The 15,533-nt window shown below is 47.2% G+C and overlaps 5 protein-coding genes across 5 annotated transcripts; 2 read left to right on the plus strand and 3 right to left on the minus strand.

Annotated features, from left to right (window-relative positions):
* Positions 1-3,353: 3,353 nt before the first annotated feature.
* Positions 3,354-3,596, minus strand: EI90DRAFT_2936089 (uncharacterized protein; the record flags this gene model as incomplete). The annotated part of the gene is made up of 1 exon (XM_039055153.1): positions 3,354-3,596. One exon carries the CDS (start codon positions 3,594-3,596, stop codon positions 3,354-3,356), a length of 243 nt encoding a protein of 80 aa, XP_038911111.1.
* A 1,060-nt stretch (positions 3,597-4,656) lies between these two features.
* EI90DRAFT_2935838 (uncharacterized protein) lies at positions 4,657-5,106 on the minus strand (the record flags this gene model as incomplete). Its single annotated transcript, XM_039055150.1, has 2 exons — positions 4,657-4,754; positions 4,812-5,106. Coding segments are annotated over 2 exons (393 nt in total), but the record flags the coding sequence as incomplete, so codon positions are not given.
* Positions 5,107-9,842: 4,736 nt separating this feature from the next.
* EI90DRAFT_3130515 (uncharacterized protein) lies at positions 9,843-11,083 on the minus strand (the record flags this gene model as incomplete). Its single annotated transcript, XM_039064310.1, has 7 exons — positions 9,843-9,933; positions 9,981-10,165; positions 10,224-10,255; positions 10,320-10,407; positions 10,463-10,618; positions 10,670-10,875; positions 10,927-11,083. The coding sequence occupies 7 exons, from the start codon at positions 11,081-11,083 to the stop codon at positions 9,843-9,845; spliced, it is 915 nt and encodes a 304-aa protein (XP_038911113.1).
* A 755-nt stretch (positions 11,084-11,838) lies between these two features.
* Positions 11,839-12,412, plus strand: EI90DRAFT_3130516 (uncharacterized protein; the record flags this gene model as incomplete). The annotated part of the gene is made up of 4 exons (XM_039064311.1): positions 11,839-11,863; positions 11,912-12,079; positions 12,126-12,280; positions 12,344-12,412. 4 exons carry the CDS (start codon positions 11,839-11,841, stop codon positions 12,410-12,412), a joined length of 417 nt encoding a protein of 138 aa, XP_038911114.1.
* Positions 12,413-12,843: 431 nt separating this feature from the next.
* On the plus strand, positions 12,844-13,625 carry EI90DRAFT_3019914 (uncharacterized protein; the record flags this gene model as incomplete). The annotated part of the gene is made up of 4 exons (XM_039057419.1): positions 12,844-12,928; positions 12,985-13,116; positions 13,173-13,256; positions 13,318-13,625. The coding sequence occupies 4 exons, from the start codon at positions 12,844-12,846 to the stop codon at positions 13,623-13,625; spliced, it is 609 nt and encodes a 202-aa protein (XP_038911115.1).
* Positions 13,626-15,533: the final 1,908 nt, after the last annotated feature.

The raw sequence follows: 15,533 nt of genomic DNA on the forward strand, positions 1-15,533 counted from the left end.
GCCACGCGTAGGGGGGGTGGTGGCTAGAGGGGGTCTGGTTGGTGGGAGTGGGGGTCTAGGCGGGGGTGCTCGTGGCTGGGTGGCCTGGAAATGTCGCCACTGGTTGTCGAGGAGGGTGGCCTCGCGTTTCCATTCAGCCCAGGTGGTGGGCATAGGGCGGAGACGGTAAATGCTCTCGCGGAGCCGGGCGTTGATCGCTTGCTCGAAGCAGTCGACCAGCCCTACGTCACCCAGTCTTGAGGCAGGCCCTAATATCTCGAACTCCTGGATGACCTTGTCCACGGAGTCGCTCCCCTGTTGGATGGCCGCCAGCTTCTGCCAGGCGGTGGCTTCCCGATTTGGGTCCTGGAACATGTCGTCGAGTTCCGTGTTGAACTCGTCCATGGTGAGTGCCGGGGACCCTGCCGTCAACAGCGAGATCGTGCGTTGCGTTGCCCATGCTCCTGCCGGCCCCCCCTTCATGTAGGACAACACGAAGAGAATCTGGGAGAGGGCGGTGGGGAACTCGGACACGCGGACGTGGAAGTAGATTCCACATTCGGCTTTGAAACGGTCCAGGTCCTCACTGGCTCCCGAGAAGGGCGTGGGGGGGGCGACCTTAGGTGGCTTGGGTCTGGGGGCGGGTGTGGGAGCGGGTGCAGGGATAGGCGCGGGTGCAGGCGCAGGAGCAGGTGGGGGATGGTTAAGGACTTGGTTCTCCACAATAGCCTGCAGTTCCTGGAACCGGGCTAGGAGGTCATCGTACTGTTCTTCCGTCACCATGGCAGGGGAGGCAGGGGAGGCAGGGGAGATGAAGTTGAAGCCTTCTTCTGCTGTCAGGGACTTGTCCGGGGTCGAGGGGGTCCGGGTATAGCGTCCGGGACCGAGAGCCTGGCGGGGGGCGGATCGGGCGTGCGTACTGACAGGCCCGATGTGGGACAGTGGTCCCTGGCCACTTAGACTGAAGTGGAAGGTTGAGAAGAAGGCTACTTCTTCGGTTCCCACTTCAGGTTTGTTTATATACATGCGGCTTGGATCACATGACGGGTGCCACGTCACCCTCGCACACAGCCGTAACCATCCGGGTGTCTCCGTGGGAGATCCCGAGGGTATCCGGTGCAGGCGCGCATGCTGGGCACAGCGGGAGGTCGCCCGAGGTGCCCGGGCCGGGTACATGGTGGGCGCGCTGCAGATGGGTCAATTGTACATTGATACAGAGAAAGTCGTCCATGTAGAATAAAGGGAGAATAAAGAAGAAGTAAGATAAGGAGAAACTGAGGAGGGGAGGATGAGGGGGAAGAAGGGAAAGGGGGAGGAGGTAAGGGAGGGTGGACCGGCGGGGTACCGGGTCAGGTTGGGCCGGGTGGAGCCGGGTCAGGCGGGTGTGCCCTGACAATCTCCCAGCATTATAAGGTCTTGGGTGTTTGTTGGAATACTGTCTGGCAGGGCAGAGTTAGGTACTGCTACATTAATTATGCTAAGGAAGTGCTGCGATATGAATAGAATGAGAATTCAACTTACTGCTAGGGGTTGAGGCATGAGTCTGGACTGTGTCTGCCATGGCACCAGGATCTCCCACATTATGAGCAGTGGGAAGAGGCATGCCAGTGTCACCTTGCTTCTCCAGGAGTTTCAGTTTGGAACGAAGGTGGCCATTCACATTGAGTCGGTATTCAGAAATGAGTATGATGTACTTGGATAGGTCAGGATATGTAGACTGAGTAGCCTTGATGATTCAATCCAGGTGGGCCTCCTCCTCACTCATAAATGCCCATATCCGATGAGCTTCAGTGCCAACAATCTCGATCTCTTCATGGGCACATTGAAGTTTATGCCAGTGTCATATCCATACAATCCCAACCTCTGCTCCGGGCTCCCGGAACTCCGAACCTGACTTCCGGAGCCCTACTTCCCTTCCATCACCTTCTCCTTGCCAATTCCCAAGAGGTTATCCCACCTCCGGCTCCAACACCACCTTCGGTCCGACTCCGGAACATTCCGGGTCCGACCTGTCAGGGTCGCGTCCGCGGTCGAGGCGGTCCGGGCGTAGCGTCCGGTGCTGAGGACCTCACGGGGGGTGGATCGGGCGTGCATACTGGCAGCCCCGATGTGGGACGGCGATCCCTGGCCACTTAGACTGAAGTGGGAATGTTGAGTTGTTATTAAAAGGGGAACTATGCTACTTACCTGAAGTGGGAATGTTGAGAAGAAGGTTACTTCTTCGGTTCCCACCCCAGGTGTGTTTATATACATGCGGCTTGGGTCACATGAGGTCCGCCACGTCACCCCGCATACAACCGCAGTCACCCGGGTGTCCCCGTGGGGGATCCCGAGGGTGTATGCTGCACGCGCGCGCACTAGGTTGCACCCTAGAGCCGTCCGGGGTCGTCCGGGGCTAGGCACATCGTGTGTGCGTCGCGGGCGGGTCAATAATACATGGATATAAGGGAAAGGTCGTCCGTGTGAAGTAGAAATAGAAATAGAAATAGAAATGGAAATAGGAGTGGAAGTGGGAGAGGGATAGAGGGGGAAGGGGTATGAAGGAGGGGTGCAGGGTGGGAGAAGGGGAACCGGGTGAGGTGGGCCCGGGTGGAGGCGGGTCAGGCAGGTGTGCCCTGACACGACCCCAACCTCGACACCTTCCAGACGAGTATGCAACACCTATGCTCCCAACTCCGGACCTCCGCTCCGGAATCCCGTTTGCGTCTCTGTCTCCGGAACCTCCAGTCTTAGCTCCGACCTCAGACTTTGACCCCACCTCTGCTTATACCCATTGTATTGGTTAGCTCATTCCATTTAATTACGTTTGCCAATATTCCGGAGTTTAACCTCCGAGTTCGGACTTTCCGGACTTACTCCGGACCTTGCAACTATTGCATTGTCCATTTCAATTCCGCTATTCTCCCTCATTCCTATTTGGGCTGCTGCTTCCTTCTATTTAGTCAGCTAGCCATTCCTGACTCCCATCCTCCTTCCTTCCTCCTTGGGCCTTGGGCCTTGGCCCTTCATTCCTCCTTTGGGAAACACCATTGAGTCAAACACTTGACCCTCGGTGTTGTTCCTCTTCCCATCTCCCTTTGTCTCCTTTTGTCTTACCCTTGTTCCTTTTGATTCTGGACCCCTCCTTATATACAATGTACCTAGTAACTTGTAACCTCAGTCCGAAATCGACCTGAATTCCCCCCAAGAGACTTTCCCTCTGCTAGATCCGAAATTAGGGACCCCCAGGACAACCAGCAATGGCACAGCGCTCCGCCTGAGTTGCTGAGGCCGAGGTCCTTCCATGCTAAGTCTCCGATTCCACTCCGGAGTCGTCCGAATCCGCCTGGTTCTAACAGCCAGGCACATGTCGCTTTGCAGAAGTGGTGTTTGAACTATGGTTTCTCTCTGATATCTTCTTGGCCACGTAACAGAACGATGTCAGACAGGAAGTTGAGGTCCGTGACATCTTGCCATGTAAGCGCTGGTTTGGGAGGATCCATAGAAGCGGCCAAGTTGTTGTACTTTTGGAGTACCGAATCTAATGACTTCCCTCGCTTGGCCACCAATGCGGAAATTTGCTGTTGAGCCTTATAGTCTACATGAATGAATGAGGCAAAATGTAATCTGAATAACATAGTCCTCACCTGTTTTCGGCAAACCGATCTTCTCAAGTTCCAGTTGGCATGATTGTCAGGGCACACCCACCTGACCTGGCTACACCCGGCCCAACCTGACCCAGTACCCCGCTGTCCACCCCTCCTCACCTCCTCCCCCTTTTTCCCTTCCTCTCTCCTCATCCATGCTTCCTCACTTTCCTCCTATCTTACTTCTTCTTTATTTTCTCTTTATCCTACATGGACAACCTTCTTTGTATCAATGTACCATTGACCCATCTGCAGCATGCCCACCATACACCCAGCCCAGGCACCTCACTGTGCCCAGTACATGTGCCTGCACCAGATGCCCTCAGGATCTCCCATGGAGACACCCTGGTGGTTATGGCTGTGTGCGAGGGTGACATGGCACCTGTCATGTGATCTAAGCCACATGTATACAAACGAACCTGAAGTGGGAACCAAAGAAGTAGCCTTCTCCTCAACTTTCCACTTCAGGTAAGTAGTACAGTATTCCTCCTTTAATGACAATACCAACTTTCCACTTCAGTCTAAGTGGCCAGGGACCACTGTCAGTACACACGCCTGATCCGCCCCCCACCAGGCTCTTGGCCCCGGACGCTACACCCAGGCTCCCTCGACCCTGGATGAGTCCCTGACAGTGATATGGCTCGCTGCTCAAGTTCATCAAGAACTTGATGGTAGTCCCATCGTTGGCGCAAAACCAAAGCTTCGCAGTGCTGAAGGGAATCGGGTGTCCAAGGTGTGGTGAGTGACAACCTAGCCTCTATTGCTGAGGCAGCTAGATGGGCAGTGTTGAGAGTTTCGTTCGCCTGAGCCAGGTGCTGGCCAATATGTGGCATCGCAGCCTGCATTGTCCAGTAATGCATGGTTGCCCTAAAATAGAACAATTTCAAGGCTACATAATAAATAGAGGTTAACAACCACTTACTCAGCATGCTCGACATGTTCAATGGCTTCCAAATACTCAATCTTGATTTTTTCGTCATCAGGTTGGGATCAAAGGGACAAAAGATAATTGCGCTCCTCAGATAACCACTGTGGGCAGTCTTGGTCAGGGTCAAAGTTGGGGGATAGCTGCTGAGTGGCATTGAGGGTTTTTTTTACTATCACTAATGATCCTGCTGGCAGATTTGAAGTTGCTTAACAGGAAATTGCCTATCAACGTACAACATCATGAATGATTAGAACATATATGTAGTAAAAGAGACGCACCTAGTTTTTCATATTTGGTTTCGTCCCATTTGGAGAAATGGATATGGATTCGAAGGTGGTGGTAATAAGGAGATGCATGACGAATGACAGGGGCAAGAGCATTGCTCTCTGAAAAGACGTGTTCATTTCCCTCACCATCTTCTATACCTGCCCCTTTCTGTAAACCGATAAGGTAGTCTAGCTGGCAGGATCTGTTGTGAGCAGTGCCATGAAAAGAGCCAGTACAGCACCTAAAATTGGCTTCTCTCACCAAATCCCCAATCGATGATTTCGATAAAGTTGCTGAGAAGGTGCACTGTCAGAGATGGGATTATTGTTGGAGTCGGAAGTACTGTCAGAGTCGGAACACTGTCAGAAGGTGGATAGAAGGCAGATTGGGTTCTGTCTGAGTTGAGGTCGGAGGTGATGCAGAGTTCTGTTGGAGCGCGCTGAAGGAGAAAACGAAGGAAGGTCAGTTGGGAGGTTCAAACGAGACCACCACCAAGCTGTTCCCTGGTTCTTTAGGAAGTGTACTAGTGTTATTTATTGTAAATATAGTACCAATCCGAGTGTTTTGGCTAATTCTATTTTTATGGGTTAGTTTTAAAGTTCCTGGGAATTGACTTACAGATAAACCGAGCCCTGTGGAGCTGTTTCTTTATTGAAATTTATTAATTTGTCTAGGTGTAATTCTGTGTAGTGTTGCTTAATTTGGATTTAAACTTGAATTTAATCTTCTACTTGGTGAAGTTTCAAAGATTCTATTGAGTTAATGAATTTGGATGGTGTCTGGAGTGTCCCTTGAGTTTGTTTTATTTTTGTCTTATTTTATTGCTTGTTTTAACAGTAGCAAAATAACTGTTTTGTGTTTACACTTTGAAATCTGGAGTGTTAACCAGCTCTCCTGTTGAAATATCTACTTAATATTTCTCTCCTTAATTGCTGCCTTTTACTACAGTGGCAATCTTAACTGTATATCACTTTTTCGCACTGGAGTGACAACCAGAAATGCTTGAGAAAAATAATACTCTATTTTCTTACTTCTCTAAGGGGGGGCGAAAAGTCGCAGAAACGGTCTCCCTTTTATACTCCTTGGGTCGCCTTCCTTTTTCACACTCTACCTTCTATTTACAGGATTTATTTACAGTGTATTTTTCTCAAGCTGAATAAAAATGAAATTTTCATGCTATAGTTCTACTGCGCTTTTGCTGCGCTGAACTGCGGTTCTACTGCGGTCAGACTGCGCCTAGAATTCTTATTGTCCTCCCTCGCCTAAGCTATTTTAATGGTTAATTGGAACTTGGCTGCGCTGCATTTGCCGCAGTTACCTATTTCAAATTCCCTATATATACCATTAAATTTGCTATGACTCGATGATTCTGAATTCAAACTTCGCATTACTATGCGTATGGCTGTGCTGAGACCTTCAGCTGATTTATTCCATTTTTATTTAGTGACATTTAGTTAAAATGAGACTGAAATGGTAAATGAATGAATTATTCAGGTTTAAAACTGAAAGAAAAAGTTGATAGTAGTCAAGAATTACTCAAATGAATATGTTATAGCTCTCCACTTCATTAGAATATCGTTCCCTAAAATTCCCGCCATGGTCCGTCGTAGTTTAGTGGTTTTCGTGAATTTCGTTCATATTCCCTGATTCCCCTTTGTATTATCACATCCTAATCCTCCAAATGTATTGTTCGTTGTTATAGTAGGTCGTCCTTGAAGATTTCATATTTTTATGTATTTTATTTAGGACTCTGGACCTCTTGAAGCTGTTTTCCCGCGCGTTTTCAGGTTTCTAACTTCATGTCCCTATATCTCATTCATTTCTGGATGTTTTCTCACGTTCTTGGTATCATAAATTTTCATTTATTCCCACCTTTCCAATGGTACCAAGGTTGTGTCCTATTTCCTGGTATTCGTTGAGTTAGCAAAAGTTCGCGCGCACATTCAGTAATCACGTGCGTCATTCCCATAGTCATTCATATGCGGGCACCGTTTCCGTTTAATTGTTCGGGATTTATGATATGCGTGGGTGTTTATTTCTTTCATATGGGCTTCTGTGATTTATTTCAGATTTTTCCCTCATGATTTAAGGTTGTTTTGCACTTTCCGTGCTTTGTTTTGACCGGGCTCTTCCTTATTTGGACGGAAATTGGTCTTCGCGATCTGCCGAAGTGCGGATCTCGGTTCCGATGGCCGGTTCCCTGCGCATCGCCACCCTCACGTGTCATTACACATGATGCGGATTTCTATATTCCTGTCATGGGTATAACTTCACAACGGCTGGACTGTTTGGGCTGAAAATTTGCATAACTATAGTTCCCCATTTTAAATAATTTCCTTGTAAATTTCGTTGTATGTTTTAATTATGGATCCTACGCAAACATCAGACTCCTTCCCAGTCGCTCACATGATTTCTCCGAGGTTTAGCCGCAACTTACGTTGCCCTCCGAAATCTGTCGAGCGACTGGTACAACTTGCAACACGTGATGTTCCCACGCTAAGTTGTAATGAGTTGTACATAGGTTACGGAATATAATTTTTAGTATTTACGCATGCGGTCATTGCACCCAACCCAACCCGTGGAGACTAAGGGAGCACATCCAAGGTTGTGAAGTCAATATCCAGGGGTGCGCGAAGTTTAACAGTTTATATATTACTTAGTTACCAGTCACTTGTTTGTGCCCGGTGGCATAAGTGGTATGGCGTTAGCTGAGGCTATGCAGTCTTTTTAAGTGGCACATGTTCAATTCTCACTTAGGAAACTTTTTTTTTTCATACCCTCCATTCCTTAGTGTACAGAAAACAACCATTTCAAACAATTATTCCATGGGAGGGCCCAAAAAAAGTTTGCCTAAGTGAGAATTGAACATGTGCCACTTAAAAAGACTGCATAGCCTCAGCTAACGCCATACCACTTATGCCACCGGGCACAAACAAGTGACTGGTAACTAAGTAATATATAAACTGTTAAACTTCGCGCACCCCCGGATATTGACTTCACAACCTTGGATGTGCTCCCTTAGTCTCCACGGGTTGGGTTGGGTGCAATGACCGCATGCGTAAATACTAAAAATTATATTCCGTAACCTATGTACAACTCATTACAACTTAGTGTGGGAACATCACGTGTTGCAAGTTGTACCAGTCGCTCGACAGATTTCGGAGGGCAACGTAAGTTGTGGCTAAACCTCGGAGAAATCATGTGAGCGACTGGGAAGGAGTCTGCGCAAACATCGTCTTTTCCCTAAGCTCGGACTTTTGATGTTACTAATCCCGTTATTGGATATCTCATTAACGCATGATCCTTTTATTATGAAAATTTTGGGAGGAGTAAGATTGGATCCCTTCCTTTCTAATGGGCTATCAGGCTTGTCTCGGTCGTTACTGGTTAATCTTCGCGCTTCCCTTTTAGGCATTGTCCTCGTTTTTGCAGGAGTTTTAGTCATATCTCCGTTGTTTATGAGTAGTTTCCCCTGTAATTACTCTCATTGGGTTCGTTTGGTGGACATCTATATTTCCTATTATAAACACAACTTTGAATTTTGCATTAGTTCCTGAGGAATCCTTGGCTACGTGTGCGGACGTGGGAAAGTAGTTTCCGTGGAGGTTCTCTGATTGTTTTTATAGTCAAATCTTGGTCGATTGTCCTAATTCTTGGTTTAATATTTGCTATAAATTCCCCCGAAAATTCCGTCTCGTTGATGGTAAGCTTGAAGTATTTTTGCTATTTTTCTTTCTTTCGATTTATCGTGTGTAGTCATAATAATTCGTAAAAATTCGTAAAATTCGTTAAAATTCAAGTCCTTCTATTTTCTCATATCTACTTGTCATATGAGGTTGTGTGATTTATCTGGCATATTTCCATAATGGGTTTCCATAGTGTGGCCGTTATTTCTCCTACAGCGCGCACGGATATGCGGGCGGAAATATGCGGTGCATCCGGAAGCGCTGTTCAAGGTTAGCAGAGTGGGATTGCAGCCTCAGCGACTCAGGTGGAGCGCTGTGCCCTGAGCTTGACGTTTGGGGGAGATCCTGTATTTACAGACTGACACTCACAGCGGACTTCAAACAAGACTTGCAGGCGGAGCGGACCTGTAGGAGGAGCGCGGACTCTGCGAGCATGGACTCAGAGGGGGGGAAGCCCCCTTTGCAGAAGGAGGGACTCAGACCAGACAGGGGGGGTACTCTAGTTGATTTCAGACTGGGGTCCCCAAAAGTATTTACAAGGTATAAGTAGATAAGAGAAATCAAAAGAGGGACCAGTCGGTCTGGTGCAGAAATGAGCGGGGACTTGTCAAACTAAACCAAGGACAAGAACCTGGGAAATGGGAGGCAAGGAATGAATAAAGTCAAAGCAGATCAAGTACCAATATTGACAGATTAAATGAATGAATAGGAAAGTGCAATAGCACACGGATCAAATGCCAATATTGGGGTGAACATAATAGGCACTCGGCAAGGAATGAATGTTATGTTGCCAAGTGACAAAAATGGCCAGAGGACAAAAGCGGAGGTCAGCATGTGGCGCCGATACAAGTCCACAAATAAGCGGGGTCGGTGCGGTGCTGACACAAGTCCATGAACAGAGGTTGATCTGTCAGCACTGTCACACAAGGACAGCATGAAGGCCAACAGAGGTACAGAGGGGAGTGGGAGTGTTGACCTAACCAGAGGTGTCAAGGGCAACCAGAAGTGGGCAGAGGGTGCAGAGATGGGCAGAGGGCACGGAGTGGGCAGAGGGTGCGGAATGCATGGAAGCGGGGCATGGCTGTGACCACATAGTGGGAAGCAATGAGTGTGGTTCAGATGGAGACAAGGCTGGCATAGGAACTGGAGGGACTGAATGCCGGGAGCGCCAAGGGCTCGGGAACTGGAGGTAAGGTCGGAATGCCAGCAGGGTCTAGGTTCTGATTGTTGGCCAAGTCTCACACAATAAGGCAGGGGGCCAGACATTGGGTTGGGGGCTGGTTAGGATGGGTTTCGGGTCAGCGGATTCGCCTATTGGCATTGGTCCACTGCTGACGGAGCCCCGGGATTTGTTGGTCATGACATGCACCCAACATCATACGCAAATAATATGTTCTTTCCAAACATGCCTATGAGCTTCTCAGTAGAAGCCAATGAGTATTTTGCTCTGTGACAACGTTAGCCAGACCACAGATATCGGAGGTTGTTGCTCACAGCTCTCCACTTTGAACCATATCAGCGAGGAACTGCACAATCCCATGCCGACAAACAACTGAAAAAATACCTGTTTCATCCATAACTTGCAGAGCTCCAGCCTTTGACTTCAATGGGATTGGCTGGGCATTCTTCCAAGCCAAGCAGGCATCCGATATAGTTGACACCAATGGGTCCTCTTTTGTCTATAGAGTAAAAAGGTCAATAATTGTTGTATGGTTGCAAAGGATACATTTACCTCACTTGATGCTCCCCATCGTGAATGCTTTTGAGCACTAGCAAACTGGTCAACACTTTCTCAGGAAATGAAGTAATCGCTGACAAATCTGCGAGCATCACCCTCGAAGTGATGATGAAGCCATGAGAGGGACGTGTTCCCATTGCCAGTTATGATAAACTGAACAGGGCGCTCTTGCTCATTCTCAACCTGAAAGGCCAAACTATTAAGACATGTGCTACAGCTCTCTAATTATATTACTTACTTTATAGTGGCAGGCAGGGCATGAATGCTTGAGCCGATGATCCGGTACATCATGTCCAAGTTCTCGCTGAACCAACCCATGCAGTTGAGACAAGATGCGGTAATACATGTCAAATGCGAGTGAAAGTTGTGTTTTCAGATGATGCTGGAATACAGTCTAATGTTCTACATGAGCAAATGAGAATGAAATAACGAAAGATGTGTATACCTTGTGCATATCAGTGAGCAATCGAGAAAAGCTCTGAATACCAAAATTTGATGCCACCCAGAAAAGCGAGTGGAGGAGATCAAGTGTTCGCAGGGAGAAGGCCACCTGAGGGTCCGTTGGCGTTGGGGGAAGGTATCCGGCATGCAAGAGCGCATGCATGCAGTTGTCTGTCCCACCCCAAGGTATATATTCATGCAAACGACCATCTGCAAGGTAAAAATAAGGATGGACAATAGATACAGTATAATATAACTCACCAAAGATGTCGATACACCATATCTTGACGTAGTTGCTATCTGGCAGGGGTTCTAGGTAATGCACCGGTGCACAGGTTGGATTGGCTGTCTTAATAGACAGATAAAGCATTGTGAGAGAGTTGAGTTGCTCAGTCCATTGTGCATGAAGCCTGGACATCTGGGTACTCCACTTGTGGCCCTTCTTCCACCTGAACAAATGGTTTGGAATGGTCACTGAGTCGATTAAAGATGAGAAGAACTCATGGCTTTGGGGCTATCGTTGATATCAGTTGACATAACTGCTCATAATTAAGCCCAACATCCTCAAGTAGATTTAGTTGATCTCCCGCGGGTTCATCCTCCCAGTTGTCAACAATTTCTCCTACAGGCCCTCCATCTTGGATCTCTCAGAGCCCATCAATAACAGCTTGTGAGGTCGCTACCAGCCACAAGATTGTAAGATGAGATAAGGCGATGTCCAGTGGTCTCAAGCTTACTTTTCATCAATTCATCATGGGCTGCGTCCATGGCTAACCATGCCTTTTTGAGTTTCACTGCACCACTCTGGGAAAGGGATAGAGAGTCCATTCCCAAATTGGTCATAACTATAGTGTGCTTGCGCCTTCTCACCATCCTGATCCTGCAGGGCAAACTCTTGAGAGTTCAACATAATTTGAAGGAGAGCGCTTACCAAGATATGAACGCAGAGATGGTTGAAGTTTGAGGGAACGATTGATGTGTATGGACCACCTATAGAGGAGGCAGGGAAAGGGGGGGAGCTCAGTCAAAGAGTCGATAATCGTCATGTCAGTTGGGTTGGGTTACAATACAGAACGTGACACACGATTTTAAGTGACAATTCAGTTCTGGTCATAACAATCCAACATTACTAGTTGCGCAACCACAGAACAACTATCATTCAACATGTATTGAATGAACAATGAGGATAAGGAGGATGGTAAGCACATGGGTAGTTAGTTTGGAGATGATTCACTCACATTAACAGAGCTAAACTACTTAAAATCATTGTGGCTAGCTGCTGAGTGTGTGTTTGAGAGCTACATTCAAGCAAGCTGTCGGCTATACACCTTGGATGACAAAGAAGTGGAGCTCTTCAAGAAAAAACCGAGTGACAGCTATGTCCTGGACTATACCATGGCATGCAAAGTGAATGGTGAGTATTTTTTCGTTCATAAACATATATACTCACAACAATGCAGGACAGTTGCCCAAGACAGTGCAACTGGACCTGAAAAATATTGAGGGGATTATTCCAAGAGAGGTATTTATGCAAGAGATGGCACATATGGTAAAGGACAGCCTCTTGGCTCCGTTGTTAGAAGTGCGCACTCTGATGTGGGATATTCGCGCATTGGTGAGTAGTTCTTAATCTTGCGATAAGCTACAAACCTGAACTGTAGGGAGACCTCTGTCTTAGACTGTCTGGGGCACCACAGTCACTGCATTTAGAGGATCAATATTCTTGGGCCGAATAGTACAGGAATAGTCATGATATCCTCTGTTATTGTGCACACTAGAACACTACAGAAAAGGACAGGAACAGGACAGAACTCCTGCAGTGGATTTATCAGGAATAGTGCAGGGATTTAACAGACCTAATTTAGGGCATGCGGCTAGCTGATCCTGGTACTATTCATGCTGAATACTTCCAAGAATATTCCACCTAAACAGATCACGATGTACATACACACAAACAAAGCTTCGGCTTTAAAGATTCAGCTTTTCGCCCACTATTGATATACAGATAAACAAAGCTTCGGCTTTTTAGACCCGAAATGGTAATCCAGAGCACTGGTACGGCTGGTATTTTTCTGCTATATAGCACGAATATCCAGTATCCTCAAGCCAGTCCCCCCCTTCCCCCAAACCCATAGCACTAAAGCACTAGCACTAGTAGCATTGCATTGGGCAAAAACCATGAATTTGCATCCTGAAGGAAATCCTCCCGAGCCTGGTCCAACTGTCCACACACTGCAAAAAATGCAATCAGCACCATTACTTGGTATGATAACACCGCATGTACCATACCTGCATCAACTAATAACCCATACACACCAGCCTCCCAGAATATTAATAACAATATGCCGACGACGACATTGCCCTTCATGTGGCCAGGGATGAATAGTGGTACTACTGCTAGTACTACTATTAATGGCACTAGTAGTGGATACTTCATGCTACCAAACAATGGTGAGGATCAGAAAGGTTCAATAGGATAGATCTGGATGCTCACTGATGTCTGTTAGGAATACTGAGCACTCCGACCCCCACCAACTACCATCAAAGCGTGGGTGGGCCTATGTACATTCAGAACTCCCTGATGACCTCTGGTCAGTCGATCTATATTCATGATATTACAAGTCTACTAACCCATAAATATTGCACTCTCAGGCGCACCATCTCATGCCCAGAGCTTCGGATATGAGGTGTCATCCCCCTGCTCCATAGACCAGGGTCTTACCAATGCTCATGGCCAGGATGTGGGTCCAGCACACTATGCTGCTCACCATGGTCCTTCACACTCCAAGGAATCGTTGGCGGAGTTGATCGAAACCCTGGTTCAACAGAAGGTTGAAGAAACTCTGGCCCAGCACTTAGACAAGACAAATGAGAAGGCGGAGGAAGGGGCTGTGGATAATGGCACTCACCAAAACAAAACAAGAAAGGGTAAATGGCCACCAAAGGGACAAGTAAGTTGATTACAGAGTTGCATAAGAACTTGCTGAACCAGGCTGCTCACCTCTTAGGAAATGGTTTGCCAATCGCTGCATGATGTAATTGGCTGTAGTGTGAAGAAGCCCAAGGCAGCAGATCTGCCCTCACTTTCGTCATCAACTACCCCATGGCCATGCAGAGAAGATGGAACGCCAATCTTGATCCCACAGTGGCTGTCAGGACCCAAGACAGCAGAGAACCTTAAAGTGTTGGAAGAGGCGGTCAGGGTAAGCCTACAAAAAGAAGTGCATATATCAGTTTAACAAAGTGCAAGGTGTCCTTATGTGAGCCTCGCAATAGATGATCAAAGCAGCCATTAAAGAAGGGAAAATCAATGAGAAGGACATCTTCAACATGGTACTGCAACACTTCACATACCTCAAGTCCCTGTGGAGTAGGTCTCAAACTCCCAAGGGACGTGAAACTTTGGTGAATGCACGAGTGTGAAACGCAATGATGGCATGACTAAAATCAGTATGTGATGCTACTCCGGGTGTTTGGCTGTCAGATGCTAATATGATGCCGGTGTACCAGAAAGCATCAAGGAGACATGATGGCATCAGCACTAGTGGACTAGAAAATAAAGTGACTGCAACAAAAGCACAGATGGAAACCGTCATACTGACAGATTACATGTCATCTGACATTGAGATGGAAATTGACACTGAACCCGAAGACTCTGGGTGTTACAAAAATGGGCCGGAAGCGCCCATTTTCGTCCATTCTGGCACAGGAATAGGGAAGGGGGTTGGACATAAGGGTTTACAGGTGGTTTCACAGATGGTTTAACATGTTGTTGAACAGGTAGTGTGGCAGTGGGTTTTCGTTGATTTATTGATTGGTATCATGTGATACAGAACCCATAAGAGTCTAAAATGGGAAATTCCCATTTCCATAACACTGGGGATACAAACCGCCTGGTCTGTAGACAGAATGAGTGGAGAAGCACAAAGGTTAGTTATAGTGCTGCTTAGCGATGGATAGGGAACAATGCTGACCGGTGATGCAGGTTCGTCAAGTTCCTTTATGCTGCTGATCATCACTGGAAAGAGGCAATGGGAGCACAGGCATGCATTAAGAACCTGACAATGCATGCCCGTAACACTCATAGACCAGCAAAACATGCAGAGCCTATAGGCGAGACATTCTCAGGGCAACTTCTGAAGTGCTCGGTTCCGGGATCATTGATCAGTCCAGCAATCAAGGCAGAGATGAAGGCAAAAATGGTTATCACTGAGAACCTACCCTGGTGGGATGCAATGGATGTGACTGATGAGATGCTGAACAAGATAGATTTAGATGTGGTTGAGAAACTTGAGCAACGAGACGGGGTCAACTAGTAGAGCATAGTCCAAATGGCCACTTCGAAAAAAACCTTTGTATGGCCACAAATATACATCATTTTCATTTATGAGTGTTGCCTTGCTTACTAGGGTGAAGTTGTGTTAGATCTAGAGAGGTTCAAGAGCATTGAGGTGGTAGTGCCAACATGGAGCGAAGACAACTTGCATAAATAGATATCAACAAGTGTCAACTATACATCGTAAAATATTTTGAGATGCTAAATGCCCTGCCCATCCTTGTAGTATGAATGAGTGTAAGAAAAAGAAAAAGTTGGAGAGCCAAGCCAGCTTACAGGATTGATGGTTATTGTGACCCAAATTTTGACGCCCTCAAGCTCAAGCTCAAGCTGGCCCAGATGGCTCTTTATGTTGTCTAATGCAATGATTGACATGATCCCATTGTTCCACCACTTGTCAGCATACCAAAGTTTAATATGTACCTCTTTGGCACTGGGAAGGCTCCGTCAGTGAGGAACATAGCCGAACGATTGTAACGAGATACGTACAATGGATCCCAAACTGTTGGCTGTGTAGGGACATATGGATAAA

This window comes from Cantharellus anzutake (genome assembly GCF_015039405.1).
Source record: "Cantharellus anzutake strain C23 chromosome Unknown EI90scaffold_66, whole genome shotgun sequence".
NCBI lineage: Eukaryota > Fungi > Basidiomycota > Agaricomycetes > Cantharellales > Hydnaceae > Cantharellus > Cantharellus anzutake.